This window comes from Phoenix dactylifera, chromosome 5 (genome assembly GCF_051530095.1).
Source record: "Phoenix dactylifera cultivar Ajwa chromosome 5, Ajwa_hap1_PhDact_Kaust_v1.1, whole genome shotgun sequence".
Taxonomy (NCBI): Eukaryota; Viridiplantae; Streptophyta; class Magnoliopsida; order Arecales; family Arecaceae; genus Phoenix; species Phoenix dactylifera.
In genome coordinates this window covers 12587813-12609528 of record NC_143194.1, presented here as the reverse complement: position 1 = coordinate 12609528, position 21716 = coordinate 12587813, and the positions used below count along the sequence as shown (strand labels likewise).

At 36.8% G+C, this 21716-nt stretch overlaps 1 protein-coding gene across 5 annotated transcripts in view; it reads left to right on the top strand.

The window, feature by feature from the left end:
* Positions 1-5715: 5715 nt before the first annotated feature.
* Positions 5716-21716, top strand: part of LOC103695676 (flowering locus K homology domain) — a 31547-nt gene continuing 15546 nt past the window's right edge. The window contains exons 1-3 of one of the 5 annotated variants that reach the window (XM_008777054.6): positions 5722-5874; positions 11957-12035; positions 17056-17345. In XM_008777054.6, coding sequence (XP_008775276.1) covers positions 17067-17345 — 279 coding nt within the window. In that variant the 5' untranslated portion in view covers positions 5722-5874; positions 11957-12035; positions 17056-17066. Of the gene's footprint in view, positions 5875-8022; positions 12036-17055; positions 17346-21716 lie in introns of all 5 variants that reach the window. The other 4 variants (XM_088721656.2, XM_088721657.2, XM_008777056.6 and 1 more) reach the window with 4 other exon arrangements.

The following is a 21716-nucleotide window of genomic DNA, read 5'->3' as shown; positions in this document are numbered from 1 at the left end:
TGGAAACAAGAATCTAGCTGTTAGAGACAAAAATAGAGCTGTTGGACAGTCTGTACCTCCTGACAATATTTCCGTTGGGATCGAAGTCGACTCGCGCGATCTGGAGTCGACTCGCCTGTTGTAGGAGTCGACTCGTGCTTGACTGGAGACGACTCGGCCACTGTTCCAAATTTGAATTAATGTGCATGCCTTGTCCTAGAGTCGACTCGAACCAAACTGGAGTCGACTCGCCAATAGCTGGAGACGACTCGGGCACTTGGGGGTCGGTTCATTCTCAGGAATCCAGAGGACATATTTTCATATTTTCTTCCTCGAGTCGACTCGGATTCTCTTGGAGTCGACTCGGCTCTCAGAGCCCGAAAACTGATCCTCTGTCTTTGGAGTTGAACTGCCTCGGAGTCGACTCGGACTTTGCGGAAGTCGACTCGGCTCTCAGTATCCAAAATTGTCTCTCTGACTTTTTGCCTTGCTTTTCTCTGGGAGTCGACTCTTGCACAATTAGGAGTCGGCTCGCCTGACTTCGGAGTCGACTCGTGGTCCTCTGGAGTTGGCTCGGTTGCAGGGTCTAAAATTCATTGTTCTGTCTTTCCTCTATTACTCTTTTGAGTCGACTCGAAAACGTTGGAAGTCGACTCGGTATGTATCGGAGTCGACTCGAATTTTCGAGGAGTCGACTCGAGAACTATTCTTTTGATTTTTTCTTTAGAATTTGTTCCTCCAGCTTGAATACTTTAAACTTGAAACTTGGGCCAATAAATTGTAGCTTTCTTCCAACTTTTCTTGAGAGCTTTGGAGGCCTTCTTGTGTTCTTCCAACTTGCTATGTTCCTTGCAAAATAAATATCTTTCTCCGTGCAACACAAATATTAGTATTTATACTTCAAGGTTTTGTGATCATCAAAATCAATCTTTAAATCAATCTTTGGGTCATCAATATTCAAATGGTGAGCATGAATATCAGATGGACAATCGAGGATAGACAATCAATAAATGTATTGAATGATGCCTGGGTGTTAGAGATTCCAATTGTTTTGTCTCTGACAATGGTAAATCAGGAACCTATACAGAACTTGAAGGTTTGTAACCTTTTCATTCTAGGAGAAACTAGTTGGAACTCTTCTTATGTTTTTCATCTTTTTGATGATTATTTGGCAAACAAGATTTTGGTGATTGCTATTCTTCATCATAACTCGACGGATAGGATGATATGGAGGATGACATGTAGTTCTAAGAAAGTTAAAGATCTATATAAACAAATGAGAAACATAACGGGTAGAACAATTGATATGGCATAGGTTTGGAAGTATGGAGTCCAAGGGTGGGCCTCTTTTTATGAAAATTGATGTGGCATCGGATCCCATCTCGAGGATTGCTGTGTTGATGGAGGTTGAATATATCTCTTGGTTAAGATTGGTGCCCAAATGAGGAGGAGTCGGTTTCACATGTGCTATTCCATTGTATTCCAGCTAGGCATGTAAGAGATTTGATAGATATATCTTATGCATTCATTATGAAACTTTTTTTCTATTGAGGCCTTTATAGTTCTTTTGAAAAGTAATAGAAATAATGTCAATGGGAGGTCTCTATGCATTAGCGGCATACATTGTTTTAATATTTGGCTTGCTAGAAACAATCGCATATTTGAGAATAGTACCCCATCCCTAGGTTTGTAGTGGAAGAGCCCTTGCACAAGACAATGAAATTATCGAGTTATTTATTGTTAGAGAATACTTAATAGCTAGGAACACCAGAGAACACTTCAGCAATTGCTGTTTTTCAAATGGTGCATATCACTTGGGAGCCCCCACTCTCAAGCTTTCTCAAGGTTAATTTCGATAGTGATGTTGGTAATGGTGGTGCTAGAGGAGGGGCAAGCTTTGTTATTAAATGTCCACATGCAGAGTTATTGATTGTTCTAAGGGTTGAGGTAAGAGGAGATTGAAAAGGCATTTAGTATGAACATTAATTTTGAAAGCTAACCATCTTCTTTTGGAAGATGACTCAGCGATAGTTATTGGTTGAACAAATAGACATGGTCAACAAGTAGAGAATCATCCATTATTGATGGATACATGGAGTTTATCCAGGTTGCGTTTCTTATTTTCTACATCATATATTTACCGAGAGATGAACTTGGCAGTAGATTGGATGGTAGCTTATGTGGCCGATCATTCAGATCGAACTCCGTGGATGGATTATATGTCGTTATCCTTTCAATTCTAGAATATTCTTTCTTCTGATATGAGTAGATATATCCAAACTAGATAGGTATAAGCTATCTATGTAATCAAAAAAAAGAGCTACGAACATGAACCTACTAAATTGATATCAATATCGATCCCTGACCAATCACCTTGATTGCCTCTATGACCTAAAGTCTACTAATCATATCTTGTTGTTTTTCCAAAGTTCAAAAAAATTGCAATACCTCATTCCTACATGTCGGTTATAAATTTTATTGAGGCATGTTCATATTGAAAATGTGTAAAGATCCTATATTGCCAACAAGAAGGTGAGTTAAAGGATAATGACAGAAACCATATATGGTACATGCATTGTTCAACTTATATATGAATAAAGGGAGATTTCTCTATTGTCATCTCAGGGTTAGAAATAGGATATCATCTACTCTTATCAATATTTGATTGATATTTGAAAGATTATGGAAATCTTAGATGTAGATGAGCCTCGCATGTTTACAAAGAAGGTAAATAGACCACCTACTTCCTTGCGAGTTTGACCTATTCTCTGGTGCATGGCAAAGATCTAGATATTAGTGTACCTAATCAAGCTCGATGGCCTTATTCAAGCTGGTGCTATTGGTGCATTTAATATTGTAATGAGGTACTTGGTTCCTATTAGCCTACAAAAAAAAATAAACAATAGAGGATTCTTTATTGTTATAGTGAATAAAAGAGCTATTATTTTCACTTTCGCACGTATGACCATTGGATATTCAATAGCCAGCATAGCATATATTAGTCAAACTTTCGAAAGAATAGGAAGCCTTAACTTTCCTTTTGAGTAGATGCAACTAGTATATAGGGATTTTGAAGGCGATTGTTTAAGAACATCTAAGTATTGGGTAGCTAATAGGTAGACATATCAAAAAACAAGCTTCCTGTTGATGAACCTTGATTTCACAAAACAAGGTAACAAAGAGTGAGTAAAGAGAGGTTTTAGCTTTCAAAAGTAAAGGCCTTTTTTTTTTATAACATGGACACCTTCATACCATTCTAGTATGAGTACATCCAACAAAATCAAAAAATAGAAGAAGGCAAAGAGGGGAAGGTGAGGACTCCAAACTATCCCATAGAAAACCACCAAAGTGTTAGGCGATATATGAAGCCACCCAATCAGCCGCTCTATTCATCTTCCAGGCTCACAATCAATCTAGTTGATTTTTACTAGCAATCAACCCGGGCTTACAATCAATCTACTTGATTTTTACAGGCAATCAACCAAAACCATCACCGAGCCTATCTCCAGACTCAATATAATCCAATTCAAGATTTGGATGGACTTTTCTCCAAAGTTTAGCCTCTTAAACTTATCACAATAGAGTATAAAGAATAATATGTAAACATAAAAAAATATTGCTCCTTAATAACAAATACAAAGAATAAATAGAGATTTGAATTAATTGGTTGGTCTTGATTGAACTCTCTCAGTTGTGAAGATGCGATCTTTCAACTCTCAATGAATGCACTTGAATATTTTTTATTTGAAGCTCTCTTCTTTTTCTTGGCTCTTTAATTCATTCTATTTCTCATCCTATTGCTTTCTTTTAGTGTTCTCATGCATTTATATTACTTAGGAGTAGGTAGAAGACTCTCCTAGCCGTTAGACGGATCAAAAGAGCCGTTGTGAGATAAAAATAACCGTTTTGATTTATAGAAAAACTAGCCATTACTATTGTCTGGCATAGAGGGATCGACTCGACATTTTTAGGGGTCAAGTCGTGATCTCCAAGAGTCAACTCATGATCTTCACAGGTCGATTCAAACTTGTTGTGGTTTTTGCTGCACTCTATCTTCTTTCTGCGACCATTATAGAACCGACTCTTTTAGTTTAGGAGTCGACTCGTGAGTGACATGGGCCAATTCTCCAACAGACTAAATTTTACTGCTTTTTATGTTTTTTTTGTGGCCGTTAAGCGGTCGACTTGTTTGCTTATAGGGTCGACTATTGTTTGATTGGAGTCAGCTCGTATTTTTCATAGGTCAACTCACCAATATGATAAAATTTATAGCTCTATTTTTTTCTCTATAGCCATTTAGAGATTGACTCATTTGCTTCTAGGTTAGACTCTTGTTTGATTGGAGTCGGCTCGTGTTCTTCATAGGTCGGCTCGTTAATATGATGAATTTTATAGTTTTTCATCTATCTTCTAAAATTGTTCTTGAGTCGACTCACGATCTGTTAGAGTCGACTTATGAGGGCGTATCAGTCTGTATCAGTATGCCAAGGTCGACTTATTGCAATCTAAGGGATGACTCTTGAGATAGCCCAAGTCAGAATTTTCTGTATTTGCATCTGAGCATTCAAAAGTTGTTTCAAGGCCTATTTGGAGTTGAGTTTCTTTGTGCAGATCTTTGGATAATTAATCTTTATTTGAGAATTATTGAAGCCTTTCTTCTTGGCTTTCTATAAACATTCAATCATACTCAATGCAATTAATTAGTGAACTTTTTATTCAAATATTTTGCATAATCAAAAGCAAACCTTTAAAGCCAACACTTTGTCTAAGATCATGGCCATGGGAGACGAAGAAGTAGTTGGCAATGACTGCTTCTTCAACTAGTGTTATTTGATGAAGGTGAGTTTTAGGCTCTGTTCGGGATTATAGCCATGAGATGTGGATAACCGAGTGGTGAGTTTACTTATTGAACTGGCGGTAGTTGATGAAAAGAACCTCCTTCGACTCTATGATCCACCGAACCTCTAACTCACTCTCCCTTTTCCCCTTCTTGAAATCACCGGAGATGGGGAGCTAGATTTTAGGGGAACAGTGACAACACGGCTAGATCAAAAAAGTGAGATAGGCATAGCAATGTTGGTAGATTGAGAGGCGATTGAGCTCGATTAGGAAGAAAGAATATAGAACCACCATGGAAAGGAAGCACTTCATCTAGATCTAGAGAGATACCTCGATTAGTGGTAGAGGAGGATGGATTGCTTAAGGGTTTGAGGAGAAGAGTTGTGAAGATTTGAGAGGGTTCGAAGAAGGAAGAAAGAATAGTGGAACTTTAACTAAAAAGAAAAATAATGAGTGGGGCATTTGGTTGAACTACGAGTAGCCCACGATTGAATAAAAATCCGTGATCGGTCACTCGTGCAGGACGATCATGGTCAATGGTTCCCAAAATTGGTTCCAAAAGAGGACGTGTATTCATCAAAAAAATAATAAGAATTAGTTTACGCTAGGGGATTATTTAAAAGAAGTCACATATTTTGGTGGCTATTATGAGTATGAAAATAAATGGTTTCTGCTGCGCTAGAATACTAAAATAGTGAGGATTAGTCTATTCGTCAAAATAAAATATGAATTAGTACTACTCTAGGGGGTTATCTGCAAAAAAGAGATTCTCTGGCGCAGCGGATGGGTCCGCGGGCTCCAGCGGAGCCACAATCCGACGCGTCGTGCACACAGGAAGAACCGTGACGCGGGCGAAGTGCTCCGGCCAATAATACTAAATACAGTTAACAAAAAAATAATAATAATAAATACAGGCCACCAGACGTCCATTCATTTCCGCTCTTCCACTTTCTTCTCCAATCCCTAATCTCCCTCCCTCCTCAAAACCCTCGAAATTCCTATTTTCTCCGTCCTCCGCCTTCGCCGTCGACGAGAGATCTCCTCGGAAGCCCCCAGGTATATCCTCGAAGAAAACCTTTTCTTCTCTCATTCTTCTTCTTCTCTCTCTCTCTCTGTTCCCTTCTTCTCTCCTTCTCTATCTGAGAGGTAGCTTGCGTATCTGGGGTTCGGTGGCAGCTCTTTTTCGCCCGGGCCCCTTTTTCTCTACAGCGTGGAGATTTCTTTGTATCTGGGACGGTCTTTTCTGTGTGCCATTGCGGTGTTTGGTCGGATTTCTAGGGTTTTAGTGTCGGGGATTTAGGGTTCTGGACATTAGAAATCTAGTTATTATCTCCTCATCTTCTTTTTTGGTATTGGTGTGGACTTTTGGTTTTCCACTTGGATTTTTTGCTGCTTTTTCTACCTTTATTTGTGGGTTATTGTTTTCTGCTACGGTTGTTTTCTTTATAAGAGGTGTTTCTCGGCAAGCAATCTGTGCTTTGGATGAAGCGGGATTTATGGTGCGGGCTGATACTTGATTAGTTCCATGAGCGGCTACTTTTTGGGGCTTAAATAAATGAACCCTGTATAGATGTGCTAGTTTATGGATCTTATGATACAAATAAGACAGTCCTTGAATGGGCCCTTTAGATCATACACTGTTATTACTTACCCAGAATGTGAATCGTATTTGTGAAATCTGTTTATTATGCTTTTCTTGATGTTCTGTATCAAGTTGCTTAGTTCTGTATTACATCCTTTTGGTCAAGCTTGATGAATGGATTGTACTTCTGTGGAGCTTGAGTTAGCTTAAATATACCAGCATCATTTGGAATGCGAAGATGCAAGACTAATAAGTTATTGTAGTACTTGATAAGGGGCTGTACACATTAAGCTTCCAAACCATGCTGGTATAAACATAACCTGAATTTAACTAGGTCAGATTATGCCTATTAGGAATGCAAAAACTTTATGAAATCTATCTGGTATGCAGAGTCTCTGATTATTCATTTGTGATATTCTTTTTTGAAGAGTTGAACATAGAAAAGAACATGATCTTTGCTGCCTTAAGCATCCAACTGTAAGTGTGATGCAGATTAATCTATCATATGAAACAGGAAAATATGGGTCTTAGTAGGCCTGACTGTTTAATTTTGAATTGACTTAAATGTTTGTTTGTGGTGAGTCAACATCAGTCTGTTGTCAAGGAACACTCATTTGATGTGCATGAATACATTGTATCATCTACTAAATTAATTTTTAGGGCCATCCTTAGTAGTTAGTGAGAAATGCATGCTGGATGAGGTTGAGAATGATTAACAGGTATCTAATTATGGTTTGTGCTTGTAAACTGTTACCTTATACTGACAGAAGTTGCATTCAGTGTGCTCTAATCCGTGATATCGTTGTAGAAAATGTATTCAATTTCAGTTAAATATGGAGTTTCAATGGGTTTAAACTACAATTTGGTGCCTAGACATATGATTAAATTGAACGCAAATGTTTAGATATATTATAGTCAGGATCCTGTCCTGACTGCCTGATGGGTCATCCATGTACTTGGATGATGTATCTACCAAACTTATGAGAATTCAGAATTCTTTGAAATTTAGAAGTACATATTATCCAGATGTTAGTTATTTTGGTTAAGAAAATAATTGTTTTTTTAACAATGACTTTAATTTGAAACTCATTAAAAGAATTTTGGGTACCATATTAACCACTTGATTGGTGAAAATATGCATATCATTATGATCATTCCGATTTGAATTTAAGATTTATGTTGTTACTGATTGAAGTTGTAGACAACTCCCTTTTGTGGTTTGCATGTGAAACTATATCGATGAGATAAGATTGGTGCATAGAACTCGATGTTATCTAACATATTAGACTATAAGAGGAGCCACTAGTTAGTATGGAAATGATTTGCAAGACAAAATTGCAGTCTTAGATGTCTGTAACCCTTCAATTTATGATATTAGACTATCATACATGGAATATTTTTCATCCATCAACTTGACTGTTGGATTAAAGTTTAAATGTAATTTTGCACATGCAGATTATTGCATGCATTATAGTTCTATTATAGGCTAATTAGCTTTGGCATGTGCCGAACATGTAATGAGGAATCTCTTTAAATTTGAAGTGATTATTTATACTTAAAAAGTTTCAAGTGATGCTGTAATTTGCTTTTTCAAGTGCCAAAGTTCAAGGATGCTTTTGCAGAACAATGTAATGTCCAGAGTATAATGCAAACGGTGGTGGAAAAATAAAGCACCAACAGGGCAGGACAGGAGGACTGCTGGAATGTGGGTTATATATTATAAAGCATATCATATCGGACTACTATAAGGGGAGTCACCTAATTGACTTTTGCTAACTTGTATAATCCATTCTTCAAAATTTTTGTTGGTCAACAAGCTTTCAAGCTGTTGATTGGGGATCTAAAGTACACCGAACTTGATGGTCTTCTAGAAATGATTTGATAAATCATTTTAAGGATCCATATCAGTACTCATAATTATATCCTGTGGAGGCATCTTTGCAAATGCATGGATGCACACAAGTTTGCTCAAGAAACATTTTACTTTATCATGCTTTACTTTGTAATATTTGATTCATTTATGAGTGTGACATTCACCATTAAGCATAAGCAATCAGACCATAATATGCCAATGGCACATCCATATGATTCCAACATCACAGTCTAGCTGCGATGAATGGTCTTAATGTCTTACCTGGTATGTATTGGTTTCGTACCCAACTATACGCCGTTACTGTATGAGATGAAAACATATATACCTTTTATGGCTTCAAATTTTGATGCGACTGCGTAGAGAGGAAGGCAAGATGCAAGATAAGTAGTTCTAGTAGGATTTTTCCTAAGCATATAGGTTCAAGAGGGTCTTATAGTCAATTTTCTTTTGTTTTAGTGGCCTATTTGCATATTCTCTTGTGCTAATCCATTAAATTAAAATCCAGATTTACAGAATTGAATTAATGATTTGTGTGGTAATCTGCAACCTAATTTGAAGAATAAGTCATTGACAAGAGTGAAGATAGAATGTCTACATAGAAGTTCCAAACATTTCATCTGGAAATCTTCTCGATAATCTCATAGGAGTTGGATTCCTTCCTGAAAACACATCTAAAGAAAAAAAGAACTTTATGGGTTCATAAGTAAAATAGGTTGAGATAGAAATGCTTCATTTAAAAGAAATGTTTCCCTGTTAGATGGATTCTGAAAGGACAAGCATTGTCTATTACATGTTCAGTAGTCAAGAGACATGTATTTGTCTTGTTGACACTTGGCATGTCTCGACATTGAAGATAAGCTAACTTCTAAGATATCAAAAACTGACCTGTTATGACTTTGTCCATTCTTTTTAAACTTAGAATGAAAAAATTTTCTCGATGCCAACAAGTAAACATTTTTGTGTCAGTTTATAAGAAATTAACATTATAAGTCTTTTTAGGTACTTATATCAATTGTTGTCTAACATGGGCTTGCATTAGTTTTAAAAGTTCATAATAAAAACTGATATACAAACCTATTTCTAGACATTAACAACATATGCCAGTTTAAATCTTGGTGAAAAATGAATACTTTAGTTCCAAATGGAACTATGCACACATACTAATATCATTTTCTAGATGTTATAGACATACTATTGCCACTATGCAAAACTTATTTGCAAGCAATACTAATCTTTGTACGATTGCAGATAATGCATATATTCCACAGTATAGTGAATGATGTATGCCACCCTTCATGGAGTAGGTTTGCAATATCAATTACATAGGGCTGGTGTGGAGGATAGTAATCATATTGGTGTGGTCATGCATATTCCCCGAGCATCTGCTGGCTGTGAGCCTGATACAATTTCCAGTCGATGATATATACAAGACGCTGCATCTAACTTCAATCATTTGATATACAGGACTAGCAAGTGAAAGAATCATGAATTACAAACTAGAATGGGCATATAACTTCTTCTGACTGGTCACTGAATATTATGGATCTTATTTATATCTTATCATCTAGATGCCTTTTGTAATTGCCTCTGTATCATTGGGATGTCCTTTAGAGGATTGACAAGATGTGGACTTTTAGCAGCTCTCATGGAATAGTTTCTACAATTTCCATGACTTGATCTGATTTTAAAGGAAAAAAAGATGATATAATTGAATTTTTCAAGGGAACGCCAAAAACAAAAGAAAATTGGTATATCCATGTTAGGTTTTGTCTTGATGCAAAACAATAAATTTTCACTGTACCTGATTTTTGACTTGGGCTGTAAATCCTCATAGAAAAATCCTAGAGAAAATTGAATAGCAAGAACTCTGGACATCCGGATCCCTTTTTCTTTCCTTGCATTCCGTAGCCTTTGCGATGTTCTTCTAATATTTAAAAACGAGCATCCTAGTGCATGAGGCTCCCGCTACTATGGGTTCTGGGGAGGTCAGATATTTGCAGCCTTACCTCCGTATGTGAAGAGGTTGTTTTCATGTTTCAAATAAGTGATACCTAAGTCATAATAGAGCAACCTTACCATTGCACCAAGGCTTGACTCTACATCCTTCTCGTATTTGGGCCTATGAAATCTTTCACTTATTTTAATTGATTATGCCTTTCCCTACGGCCATCAAGATCTCCTAGATGCGTGGTCAATACAATGAGCAGATTTAAGTGAACTATGTGGCAATTGCCAATATATCTTGGTGCAAAATAAATTTGTCTGTTAATTACTAGTTTGAGATGTCCTCCAAAACACCTGAAGTTTGACTCCAAGATCCTCTCATTTAAAATTGTGTCAGATCTCTACCGCTTCATTTTGTTCTTGTGCTCATTTTCTTTTTCTTTGTCTCTAGCTAAACAATTTTCACTTTAACTAATAGTCTAATGTAGGGAAGTTTTGATACAAGATTGTTGTTCAACTTGCATGGGGAAGGAAGAAGCACATAAATATAATCTGAAATCACTAGAAGAAAGCACTTCGTCAGAGCTGAATTTTTATTAACAGTGTAGACTGATATGATTCATTAGAAGTTCACATGATGAGAGCCAAGGGCGGAATGAGATGGTGCAAGTATGGAAAGTTAGAAGGCACTTATTGCAGTTCTAAATGCATGATGGTCTTATGCTGAAGCTCCTCATTTAGTTTGTATCCACCTAGTTTGGTCTTATTTTGAAGGAAGCTTGACATAATACAGTTTCTTTTCAAGATTTCTATTTCTGTGAACTCATCCTTTATAGGCCAATTGGTATGTCTTGGTGACTACCTAACTAACAATAAGGACATAATGTTTAGCTCTAAATTGTGGTGCCCTCGAAACAAAATAAAAGAATGTTTTGGGGACTCAAGTTTCTAGAGCTTCTCTTTCTCTATATTTCGTTTAGTCATGGGGATTTTATTTTTTTCTTATTTCTTTGGAAGGTGTCCTACAATTTTAAATAAGCAAGGAGAGTTTTGGATTGTTTGATAATTGATAGTACTTGCAGATATTTAAGGACTATATTTCTTTGTTCTTTCTATCCTTTTTCCTATTATTCTTATATTTTCTTTTGACTAAGTGATCTTCACCATATATATCATGTATCTAATATGTTTGTAATTTCAAAATTACTTTTGTTTATCTTTTTAACTTTCTTTCTAAAAGTTTAATTATTTAAGATCCGTATGGTTTGTAGTCCTATAATTGAATCAGATCTGTCATTTACCAATATAAGTATTAGATGCCAGTATGAGATGCCAATTCTTGGTAGTAATTGTTGCCTCATTTGACATTTCTTTGCACTTGCAATTTGATAAGACTCCATTCGTACTGCTCCTAGTAATGGTAGCAGGGCGAGCCTCGGTGCAAGTTAAAGGTTGATGCAATGTGACCTCGGTGTCTGGGGTGCTCTTAGTGGTAAGGTCATGGCCCTCCCTAGACCCCTTAATGGCAGGATCCTCGTGCATGGGGCTGCCCTTTTTTGTCTATTGTACAGTAAAAAATAGACTATCTGCATAAGGCTCTGGACGTTATACATGGGAAGAGTGTAGAGAAAAAAGTTTATATATTGTTGTTCATTTATTATTTTTCCTTTTCCTGGTTCTGCCATACTTGCAAGCAAACATGTGTTGATCTTTACATTGAGTGCCTTCTCATGTGGCAGCACCAGTTGCTCCTTGGCTAAGGCGGTGGCGGTTTGATTCTGGTTGAAGTCAGCCCTTCAGGAGTGGAGTGGATATAAGGTGGAAAGTGGAGACTTGCCTGTCATTATCTCAAATAAAAAAATGTCGATCTTTCTAAAATCTATCATCTCACTTCCATGACCTTTGGACTAGCGCTATTCTCATGTTATCAATGTTTTCTGATGTGGCATTTTTGTCTAATTATTTGGGCATTCTGGCATCTTTATTAGCACTTGAGGACATTGTCCATTTCCCTGTTTTGGTCTATCAATGAACAGGATCTTCATGTTGAAGAAAAACTCTTGCGTTGTTGTTCATTGAAAAAAAATAAATGTTGTGCATTGCATGCTTTTAATTTGACATTTAGAATGTCATATTAAAATATTCATATGATGCTGAGGAATAAAACGAAACTTTGGCATGAAATTTATAAAAACTAAATCCAAATAAAAGTAAAATTAGAAATAAAGATTCAACTATGGATATATAAAAAGGCATTACTTAGAAAAAGTGAAAATTATAAAATTACAAAAAGTGTACTGCATAATCTAGTGAGTAAAATGAAAATAAGTTTTGAAAAGTAGATGAAGGCTTTGAACAAATAAGCCAATGTCATATCTTTTAGGAAAAGTCAATGTTATACTATAAGTTCATGTGATAAAAATCAAAAAATATTTAATAATATAATATAATAATTTTAAAACTTCCAAAATGCTAACTAAAAGGGCAACCAAATCAACAAGTTGATGCAGTTACATTTAATAAATTTAAAATACAAAAATATAAAAGAGGTCAGAAGAACAAAGTTTCAAATTTGAGTCCTACAAAACTTGACTCTGATCCAACTTCCAGACTAAAACCATAGGTTACGCATAGCCTAGGTCTTAATTAAGGTCCACCCCCAAATTAGGTCAGCTGTGGATCTCATCTAATTGGACTTTGACCGAATTGGATCTAGAGGGAGTAGATTTGATGTGACAAAATTTAGTCAAATAGTCCGAGTCTAACTTGTTTGTGGCCTAGATATAACTTAAAAGTAGACAGGAAAAGATCTAAACCCATCAAGGTGGATCATATCTAAGACTAAATCTGAGGCTTGAAAAAATTGACAACTTGAGTCTCACTTGAGCTAATATTACTCAACCAAGCTAATGTGACTTGACCAAATTTGTTTTTAGGTTTGAAATTTGGATTCAATTCGGATAGTTTAGTTAATCAGGGTATTCTTACTTGAGCAAACATAAATTGAACAGAGATAATCTGACATGGCCGTTTTTTTCAGGTTTAAAATTTTGGTGCAAAGTAGATGCAAAAAAAAAACCCAAATAAGTTCTGAATTTAACCCCTACTGACCCTACTTGAGCTTGACTTTTAGAGTAAAATGTATGGGTTAGATATAGGTCTAAATTAAGATTCTGCCTCAAATTGGGTCAAGTATGGATCTCATCTAATTGGATTTGATCCAATTGGATCCGAACGTGTCAAGTTTGATGCAATGGAAATCCTTAAACTGGACAAAAGTGGCTTCATTTCCAATTTTTCAATTCCAGAAAACTTCAATCATTTTAAAAAATAAATCAGAGTAGTCTGTTAAAGATTTAAATTATTCCTAAGATAATTTTAATTAGGTTTTTATTAAAAGTTAAAATATTCTGGACTTCTATAAAAAGAGATTCTAATGTTGCGAGATTTAAAATAATCCTATAGTAATCTAGTTAGATTTCTCTCCCCCCACCCCACCTCATGATAAGTTTTTTTGTCACACTCCTAACTGCCCAAACCCTGGTGTAGCAGGATTCCATCCCAGGTCATTTGGTACAATTTCCGACGACTTTACTAGCTTGGAAAGCTGGCACATTCAGATCTCTCTTTCAAAAGGCATAAAACATGCTGAACTTTATAGAGGTGATTGTAACATTGCTGGACTTTGAAAAAGAAAAGGAGCAGAAACAGTACATAGAAACATACACGCTCATGCTAACTTCAAAACCATCAAGTGCGAGAAAACCCAATTTAGCCAGAAAAGTGAAATATGAATTAATTACATTCAGTTTTTTCAGAATTAGAGTTTATTTTAATTATTCTAAACCTAAAATCTTTAGCAACCGCGTCTATCTATATGTGATTCATAACTAGTTAAAAAGTTAGAGTAGCTTCATCATAGCCTAGGTCAAACTAAAGTGGAGCATAAGCAATATAAACCCACCAAATGATGGGTTAGATGTAAGTCTTAAAATTAAGCATTATTTAAATTTTAAAGTATATACCTTTTTTTATGACTTAAGTCTCATTTGAGTTAATATAACTTGACCAATCTAATTTGACTTGACCAAATTTGTTTTTGAGTTCAAGATGTTGGACTAGGGTTCAGTTCCAGTTTAGTTAATGAAAGTTATGTTTCATTCAGCTAACATAGCTGGACCAATCTAATCCAACCCTAGCAAATTTGTGTTTGAATTTAAAGTTTTTGGATTGGAAGGGTTCCAGTTTAGTTATTGAAGTTAGTTAACGGATCAAATTGAGTCAAGGTTTGGTATTTTGTTGGTTGGTCCTATCTTGAACCAGCCCCAAATGACATTGAAGTAGGGCGAGGCAGGTTTGAGTTGGAAGATTGATAGATTTGCCTCCTTTATTTCCTTTGGCTTTTCTCAAATTTGAAGAAAGGGCAGTTTCTCCCTTGCATCTGTTTTATATATAGGGATATAGTGCATGTGCACAAAGTACCTCCATGTTGTGTTTTTTGGTTCGTTTGGGGGAATGAGAGAGGGGGTTACAACAGAGAAAAGGATCCCACAAGATCTTAGAAAATTACATTAAGCTATCAACTAACACAATGTAAATTATATTCATTGGAGATAATTTGAATTATTTCTATGGTAAGCTAAGAAGCCCAATGTGTTCATTATTTCCATTTAAGTAGGAAAATTTTTCATGATAGCATGGATGGGTTTGAAGCAAGGAATGCTGAACCGGCTCGTACCGGCCGGTTCAGCCCGTGCGACCGGTACCGGCTCTAATCGGTCTGGTTCGGTGTTAAAATCGGTACCAATTTCAAATTTTTTTTTTGGAGCTTTTGGATGTGCGAACCAAGCTGAATCCGTAGTACTGGTCCGTACTGGTACGTTAGTACGGTCGGTACGACGGGCCTACTTTGAAGTGATTTTGGTGGCGTTTGTTGGCCCAAATAGGATCACCACGTGATCTTAGATCACTAGTGATCTTTATCCTAGGGTAATTTGATCCTCGATGATTTAAGATTATTACGTTTGGTATGCTATGTTCTAGTGATTAAAGATTCTCAGGTACCTACTAGTAACTTATTTGGTTTTTTTAGAAATCCAAGATCATTTACCATTATAATACCAAAAATACCCCTAATATATTTCATAAAAATATATTTATTAATCATATAAAATATATTATAATAAAATATTAATATATATATATATATATTTATATATTAATTATTAATATATTCCATAAAAATATATTTATTAGTCTTATAGAGATATATTAATTGTTATTATAGAATTAATATTTTAATTTATACTTATAATATATTATTTTTAATACTAATAATTATTTTGATTAGGAAATAAGGCAAATAAAGGTAATATATTCATACTTTTATTATATAAATATAAAGTACAATAATATATTTCTACTATAATTGAAAATTATCATTGAATAATAATATGTCAATAATATGATTTATAATATATTACAATATAATATTTCATAAATATCATATATATAATATCAATATATAAAATCACATATATAATATTGATATAATATATGAATGGTATATTGGTATACCATTTTTTTTCACTGGACTAAGGGGCAACTTTATCTTGAACTTTCAGCCCAAGATTACTGCCCATGGATGATCTTTGATTTCCGATCTCAAGGATGAGCATCCCATCACTGGGTTGAGCAGTGATATGAGGGGTGGGGGTGATTTGGGATCACTGTCATGTAGCATCACCGTGGTGCAACCAAACACGGTGATCTCATCATCTCAACCCATATCATCCTTGATCTTGGGATGATTGCCTCATACCAAACACCCCCTATTTAGTATGCATATATCTTATCATACATGTAATGTATGCATTGCACCCCGAGATATTTTTAGTGAAATTTCTTAGATATTGGAACAAACATACTTCTTGAGAAATCCATCTCGACATTACATAACATTCGAATAGTTCTTAGGACTGAGATGTTATCAGAACCTTGGTTATTATGGCTCAGAATTAAGTGGCCTTGGTCCATGGATCCTCTATGGTAAACCCAGGCATGACATATATGAGTGGCATAGAATTGTATGGATTGTGAAGAGGTCTTAGGGCATGTTCCTTGAGGATTGTCTATGCATTTCTAATATTTGTGTTTTGACGAGTTGAGAGAGTGCATGACTGCCTCTGGCAATTCCACTTGCTTAGTCTCTTGTTTAGGATATTTTCAGCTCTGAAGAAAGGTGGACTTCCAAAATTAATCTGTACCAGTCTCATGGCTTTTTAGTTATAATTAAATTAACAGACACATAGCTAGCCATTTATGGTTGTGTAAGGATTCCTCTAATTTTATTTCAAACCGGCAGTAAGGATTTCTCTAATTTTATTTCAACTGGTATGGAATTGATTCAATATGGAATCATGAATAGTCATTGGCTCAATTATGTCATAGTGCATACAATCATCATCTATATATGGATAGGTAAGTATTTATCCGGGGAAGGCTCAACACGGATCCAATTTATTTAACTCTATATTCTATCATATCAATGAAACATATTTCTGAAAAAAAATGAATAAATAAGCTTGCTGAAGACATATCTACATCTTCAAAAGATTGTTCGGGATGATCAATCATGAAGGATCCTCTTGAGAATGATGAATCTTTTCAGTATTTTAGTATACAAAACTGCTTTGTCTGCCTTGTCTTTTGCCACTTCTAGCAGGTGATGTTTATTGTTATTTTCATTTCATACTTTGACTACTTGAACTGTTGGTCTGTTTTTTGAGTTGCTATTTATTATTTTTACAATTTGCTTAAAAACAAACTATTCTTTCAGTGCCAGAGATCATGGATGCACCTGCGGAAAATTTTACTGAAAATGAAGTGATGGAACCGACTGAGAACTCACACAACCAGAAACAAGGACGTGATGAAGATAGCACTGTTGGCAGTGGAGAGAAAAAATGGCCTGGTTGGCCCGGAGAAAGTGTTTTCCGAATATTGATTCCATCCCACAAGGTTGGTGGTATCATTGGCCGTAAAGGAGAATCTATCAAGAAAATGTGTGAAGAATCAAAAGCTCGTATTAAGATTCTAGATGCTCCATCAGGCATACCAGAAAGAGCTGTAAGTTGTTTGATAGAGATAGTTATCCTAATGGGTCAATTGTCTTGTTCATATTTCTTCACCGAGCCTTCTTGGTTAAGGGTAGAAATTGTAAAAGAAGATCATCAATGTTTCATCTTGGAGATTCTTATTTTAACATTAAGAAAATGATGAAATAGTTTTTCATCTGCAATGATATACCCTTATAGAGACATGATCCTGTTGCTACGTAGAAGACACAGCTCAATTTGTTAAATATGACTGCTCATGTCTCATTTACCTTTAATTGTTTTATAAAAATTTTGCTGGCAATGTAAATTAAGGAATGACACTAATTTAAAATTCAGAAGTGCCACTTGGATTTGATTTAGTGCCAGTTCTATTAAACTTTCATGCAAGGTTCGCCATACCGGTACCGAACCCCGTACCGGTGCCGCATTAGTATAGGTGTACCGAGTGTCGGTACGGTACCGTACGCTCGGTACCGACCGTACCGACATTGGTGTACCGATACCGGTACTCATCGGTACGGGTACGGTACCGACCGGTACAGCGAACCTTGCTTTCATGTAAAAATCCATGTTTTTAAGTTTTTGCAATTTTCTTACAAATTAAAGTTTTGTAACAATATGAAAGAGGGAAAAATGCTCATACAACAACTTGGTGATCTTAATGTAGGAGGAAAAATAGTGTCACCTTAAACATTCCATGTAAGATTTCAAATTTAGCAACTTTCATCACAGTAATTGCAATAAATCTGTGCAGTTTTTCTGCAGATATAAGATTGCAAATTAAATATTCTAGAAGGATTAAAATAGAAAAACAAAGATCCAGATTGCAAGTATTAAGCAATGTATTGCTTTATATTTTGGTCTTGTGATATATATCGCGTGAATATCCTATCCAAGAGGCTTCGCATTTTCTCTGGTAACAAAACTCGGTTGACTAATTAACACTACACAAACTTATAGAAACTTCACATGTAGGAGATTACTTGATGACCTTGTTTTTCAAAACTTTTCTGTATTATGCTAATAACAGCAGATGTGGTCTATATATCCATCCCTGATCAAAAAAAAGAGGGCTTATGTCTGAAAATAGTAAATACTGCACTCATACCGATGGAGGACATGATGTTTAAATGTTACATGGGTATGTTAACTTGGACATAGATGTCAAACAAAGATTATTTAAGAAATTACACATAATAAAAGCATTGTCTGCACACCTGTAAAACATTTTGGCTCTATTAATTATTGAACATATGCTTCATAAAAAGGGGGGGTGAATGAAGTGGAAAATAAGAAACTTGCTTGCCTATGACACTGCATTGTTGCATATTAGATGTTTTGAGATAAGATTGCTACCTACATATGATATACATGGAATAAATGAATATTTAAACATTTCAAATTATACATAAGGTTCTAGCAATAAAACATTTCAAATTATACATAAGGTTCTAGCAATAAAACATAACATTCTCGTAAAATTTTGGAGATGCATCATCGAAGAGGAAGCAAAAGCATGAATTATACTTGTAACCAAGGTTCGCCGTACCGGTCCGGGGCGGCGTACCGGTGGCCGGACCGGTACGGTACCGGTCCGGGTCGGCGTACCGGTGGCCGGACCGGTACGGTACCGGTCCGGACCGGTACCGTACCGGTACCGTACCGGCCGGTTCGCAGAGCCAGACATTTTTTTTTAAAAATGTTGTCTTTGTTGGATCTTAAATTAAGTAAAAATTGATGTTTTTTTATTGCTTTTTTCATGATTTTTGATGTTTTTTGATGTTTTTATATTTAAATTTAGGGTTGAAATTTGAAACATATATGATGCATGATTGCATGTTATGTTTTCCTCCCGTTCTAAATGATAAAATCATACACATAAAATATCTTCAAATTAAGATACAATCATTTACATACATTTAAAGTACTCTAGGATATCTAAAATCGGGACAGTGCCGATGGCTCTCGTAGATATCTGGATCATAAGTATAATCAGGAGGAGGCAAATCAACCCAATCAGAAGGAACGCGCGCCAGATTATAAGACCTGTCGGATCTCTCGCTCACGCTCTGGCTCTGAGAGGTGTCCTCTGATTGTGTAGGGGCCCATCCAAATATGGCGGAAGCAAAATTCAATGCACCATATCCATATTCGTGAGGCTGAGGCTGTGGATAATAGAATCCGTATCCGTATGTTGTCGGATCTGCAGTCGTATCCTGTCTTCCTAAACGATATCGAGGAGCCCGTCTTCTATATCCAATGATATCCTCACGAAATCTATCAGGTAGTCGACCGTGGTCCGTATCCTGTGTAGCACCCATAAATTGGGACTCACCGGTGAAATAAAGACCACCCTCCGGCTGTGTCTTATGAGTACCATACTGTCCTCCGCTCCCTCCATGGCTAGAAGATCCATCACCACCAGAACCTTCATCGCTGCTAGTCCAAGTCTTTTCCTCGACACTCTCCATTGGGATTCTTTGTTTTTCTTTCCTGGCCCTCTCTGTCTGGCTCCCCTATGCCTGCGGCTGATCAGCTCTGGGAGTGCGTGGAATATTGCGCTCAGCCCATTGCTCTGGATCGACCCCAGCTTCGGTGGCTATGAAGGTAGCTGGTCATGGAGGCGATCCTAGCTCGTCAAGTTCGGGCTTCTGCTGCTGGCCTACAAGCCAGCCGAGTAGTGGATCATCGTCATCAGCGGTGAAGGACCCGTAAATCGGATCTGTATACTTGAGCTCCACTTCCTCCTGGATGCACTTTAGCCTCAACCGCAAATTGTAATGCACATAAACAAGGTCGTTGAGGCGCTTTTGCGTCAAACGGTTTCTTTGTTTGCTATGGATAAGGGCGAAGGTGGACCAATTGCGCTCACATCCACTAGAGGAGACTGTTTGGGAGAGGATCCGGATAGCTATCCGCTTTAGATTTTTCGCGGATCCGCCAAAATGCACCCACTATTCAGCTGCAAAAATATTTATGAAAATTACATATATGATAGTTCCATAATAGTAACTAACACCAGGTGAATGTTTTCCTGATGTGTCACGTACCTGGATTCATATTGTGTTTGCTGACGACAGCCGCTCGTTGGTCAAAACTGTAGCCACCCTCTCTAAATAATTTGCTCTGTGAAAAATAAGCATAAGAAAACCATGTTAATAATTGAAGATGCCGATATACTTACACATGCTGGTAATTACTAAATCATAATTACCTCTTCAAGACATAGGGCCGCTTTTTCTGGATCTGCCTCCATCTTGTAAATCACATTACGCAAAGCATCCAGAAGTGTTTCATCCATATTAATTCCATCTATGCTGTACTGAAACCGGGGGTTTAGGTAGTATGCTGCACATATACGAGACTATCTTAGCATAATTATATAATTATATCCATCACTATAATTGTCACTTTAATTATATCTTAGCTTACCTGCTAGATGTAATTCCGTACCCATTTGCGCTCCCCACCGTTGCTCAATGATGTTGATGTATGACCGGCCATGTGCTGGATCTGCCTCCATAATCTGATCCTTTGCCTTGACCATCATGTGATACAAAAATTCCATCTTGGAGTAGATCTCGCTATCTACGGCCCGTAGCACTTCATATAATGGTTTGATAGCTTTGACTATTGTAGTAGTCTGCTGCTAGAATGGCTGTCTCGTCACCAAGTCTTCTATCTTGCTTCCTTCAGTGCCGGCATAAGAATATCTACTATCATACCACTCGGAATTGGCAAACATCTGATGTAGGGCTCCTTTCTTCTCGAGTATGCTATCAAGTGCGATGAAGTTGGTAGCAAACCGTGTGACTCCTGGTCTCAGAATCTCTTCCCCTGCATACTTTCTCATCAATGAAAGGATCCAGTTATGGTTATAATATATCTGGTAATGCGTTGGGCTGTCTCCACCGTTTGTTGCACCCTACGGATCTTTCCAATGTCCATTAACATAAGATCGATACAATGTGCAGCACATGGGGTCCAAAAATATGGGGCCGCCGCTCCATCAAGACCTGCCCGGCAGCTTTATATTGCGGCCCATTATCAGTGACGACTTGTACGACATTCTCCTCTCCTACCAGATCAATCACATCCTCCATAAGTTTCAGCATGTACGAGGTGTTGTGCACATAAGCCGAAGCATCAATCGACTTGTGGAAGGTCTTAGCATCACAGTATGTCAGGAAGTTGATGATGCTCTGCCTGGTCGGACCGGTCCAACCATCGCACATGATGGTTAGTCCATATATGGGCCACTTGCTTTTGTAGGAGTCAATCCAATTCTCCAGCTCCTCCTTATTGTTGTCAAGAAGCTCACCGTATATGTCCTTCGGGCCTGGAGGAGCTACACCGGGACCGGCAGCTTGTATGACGGCAA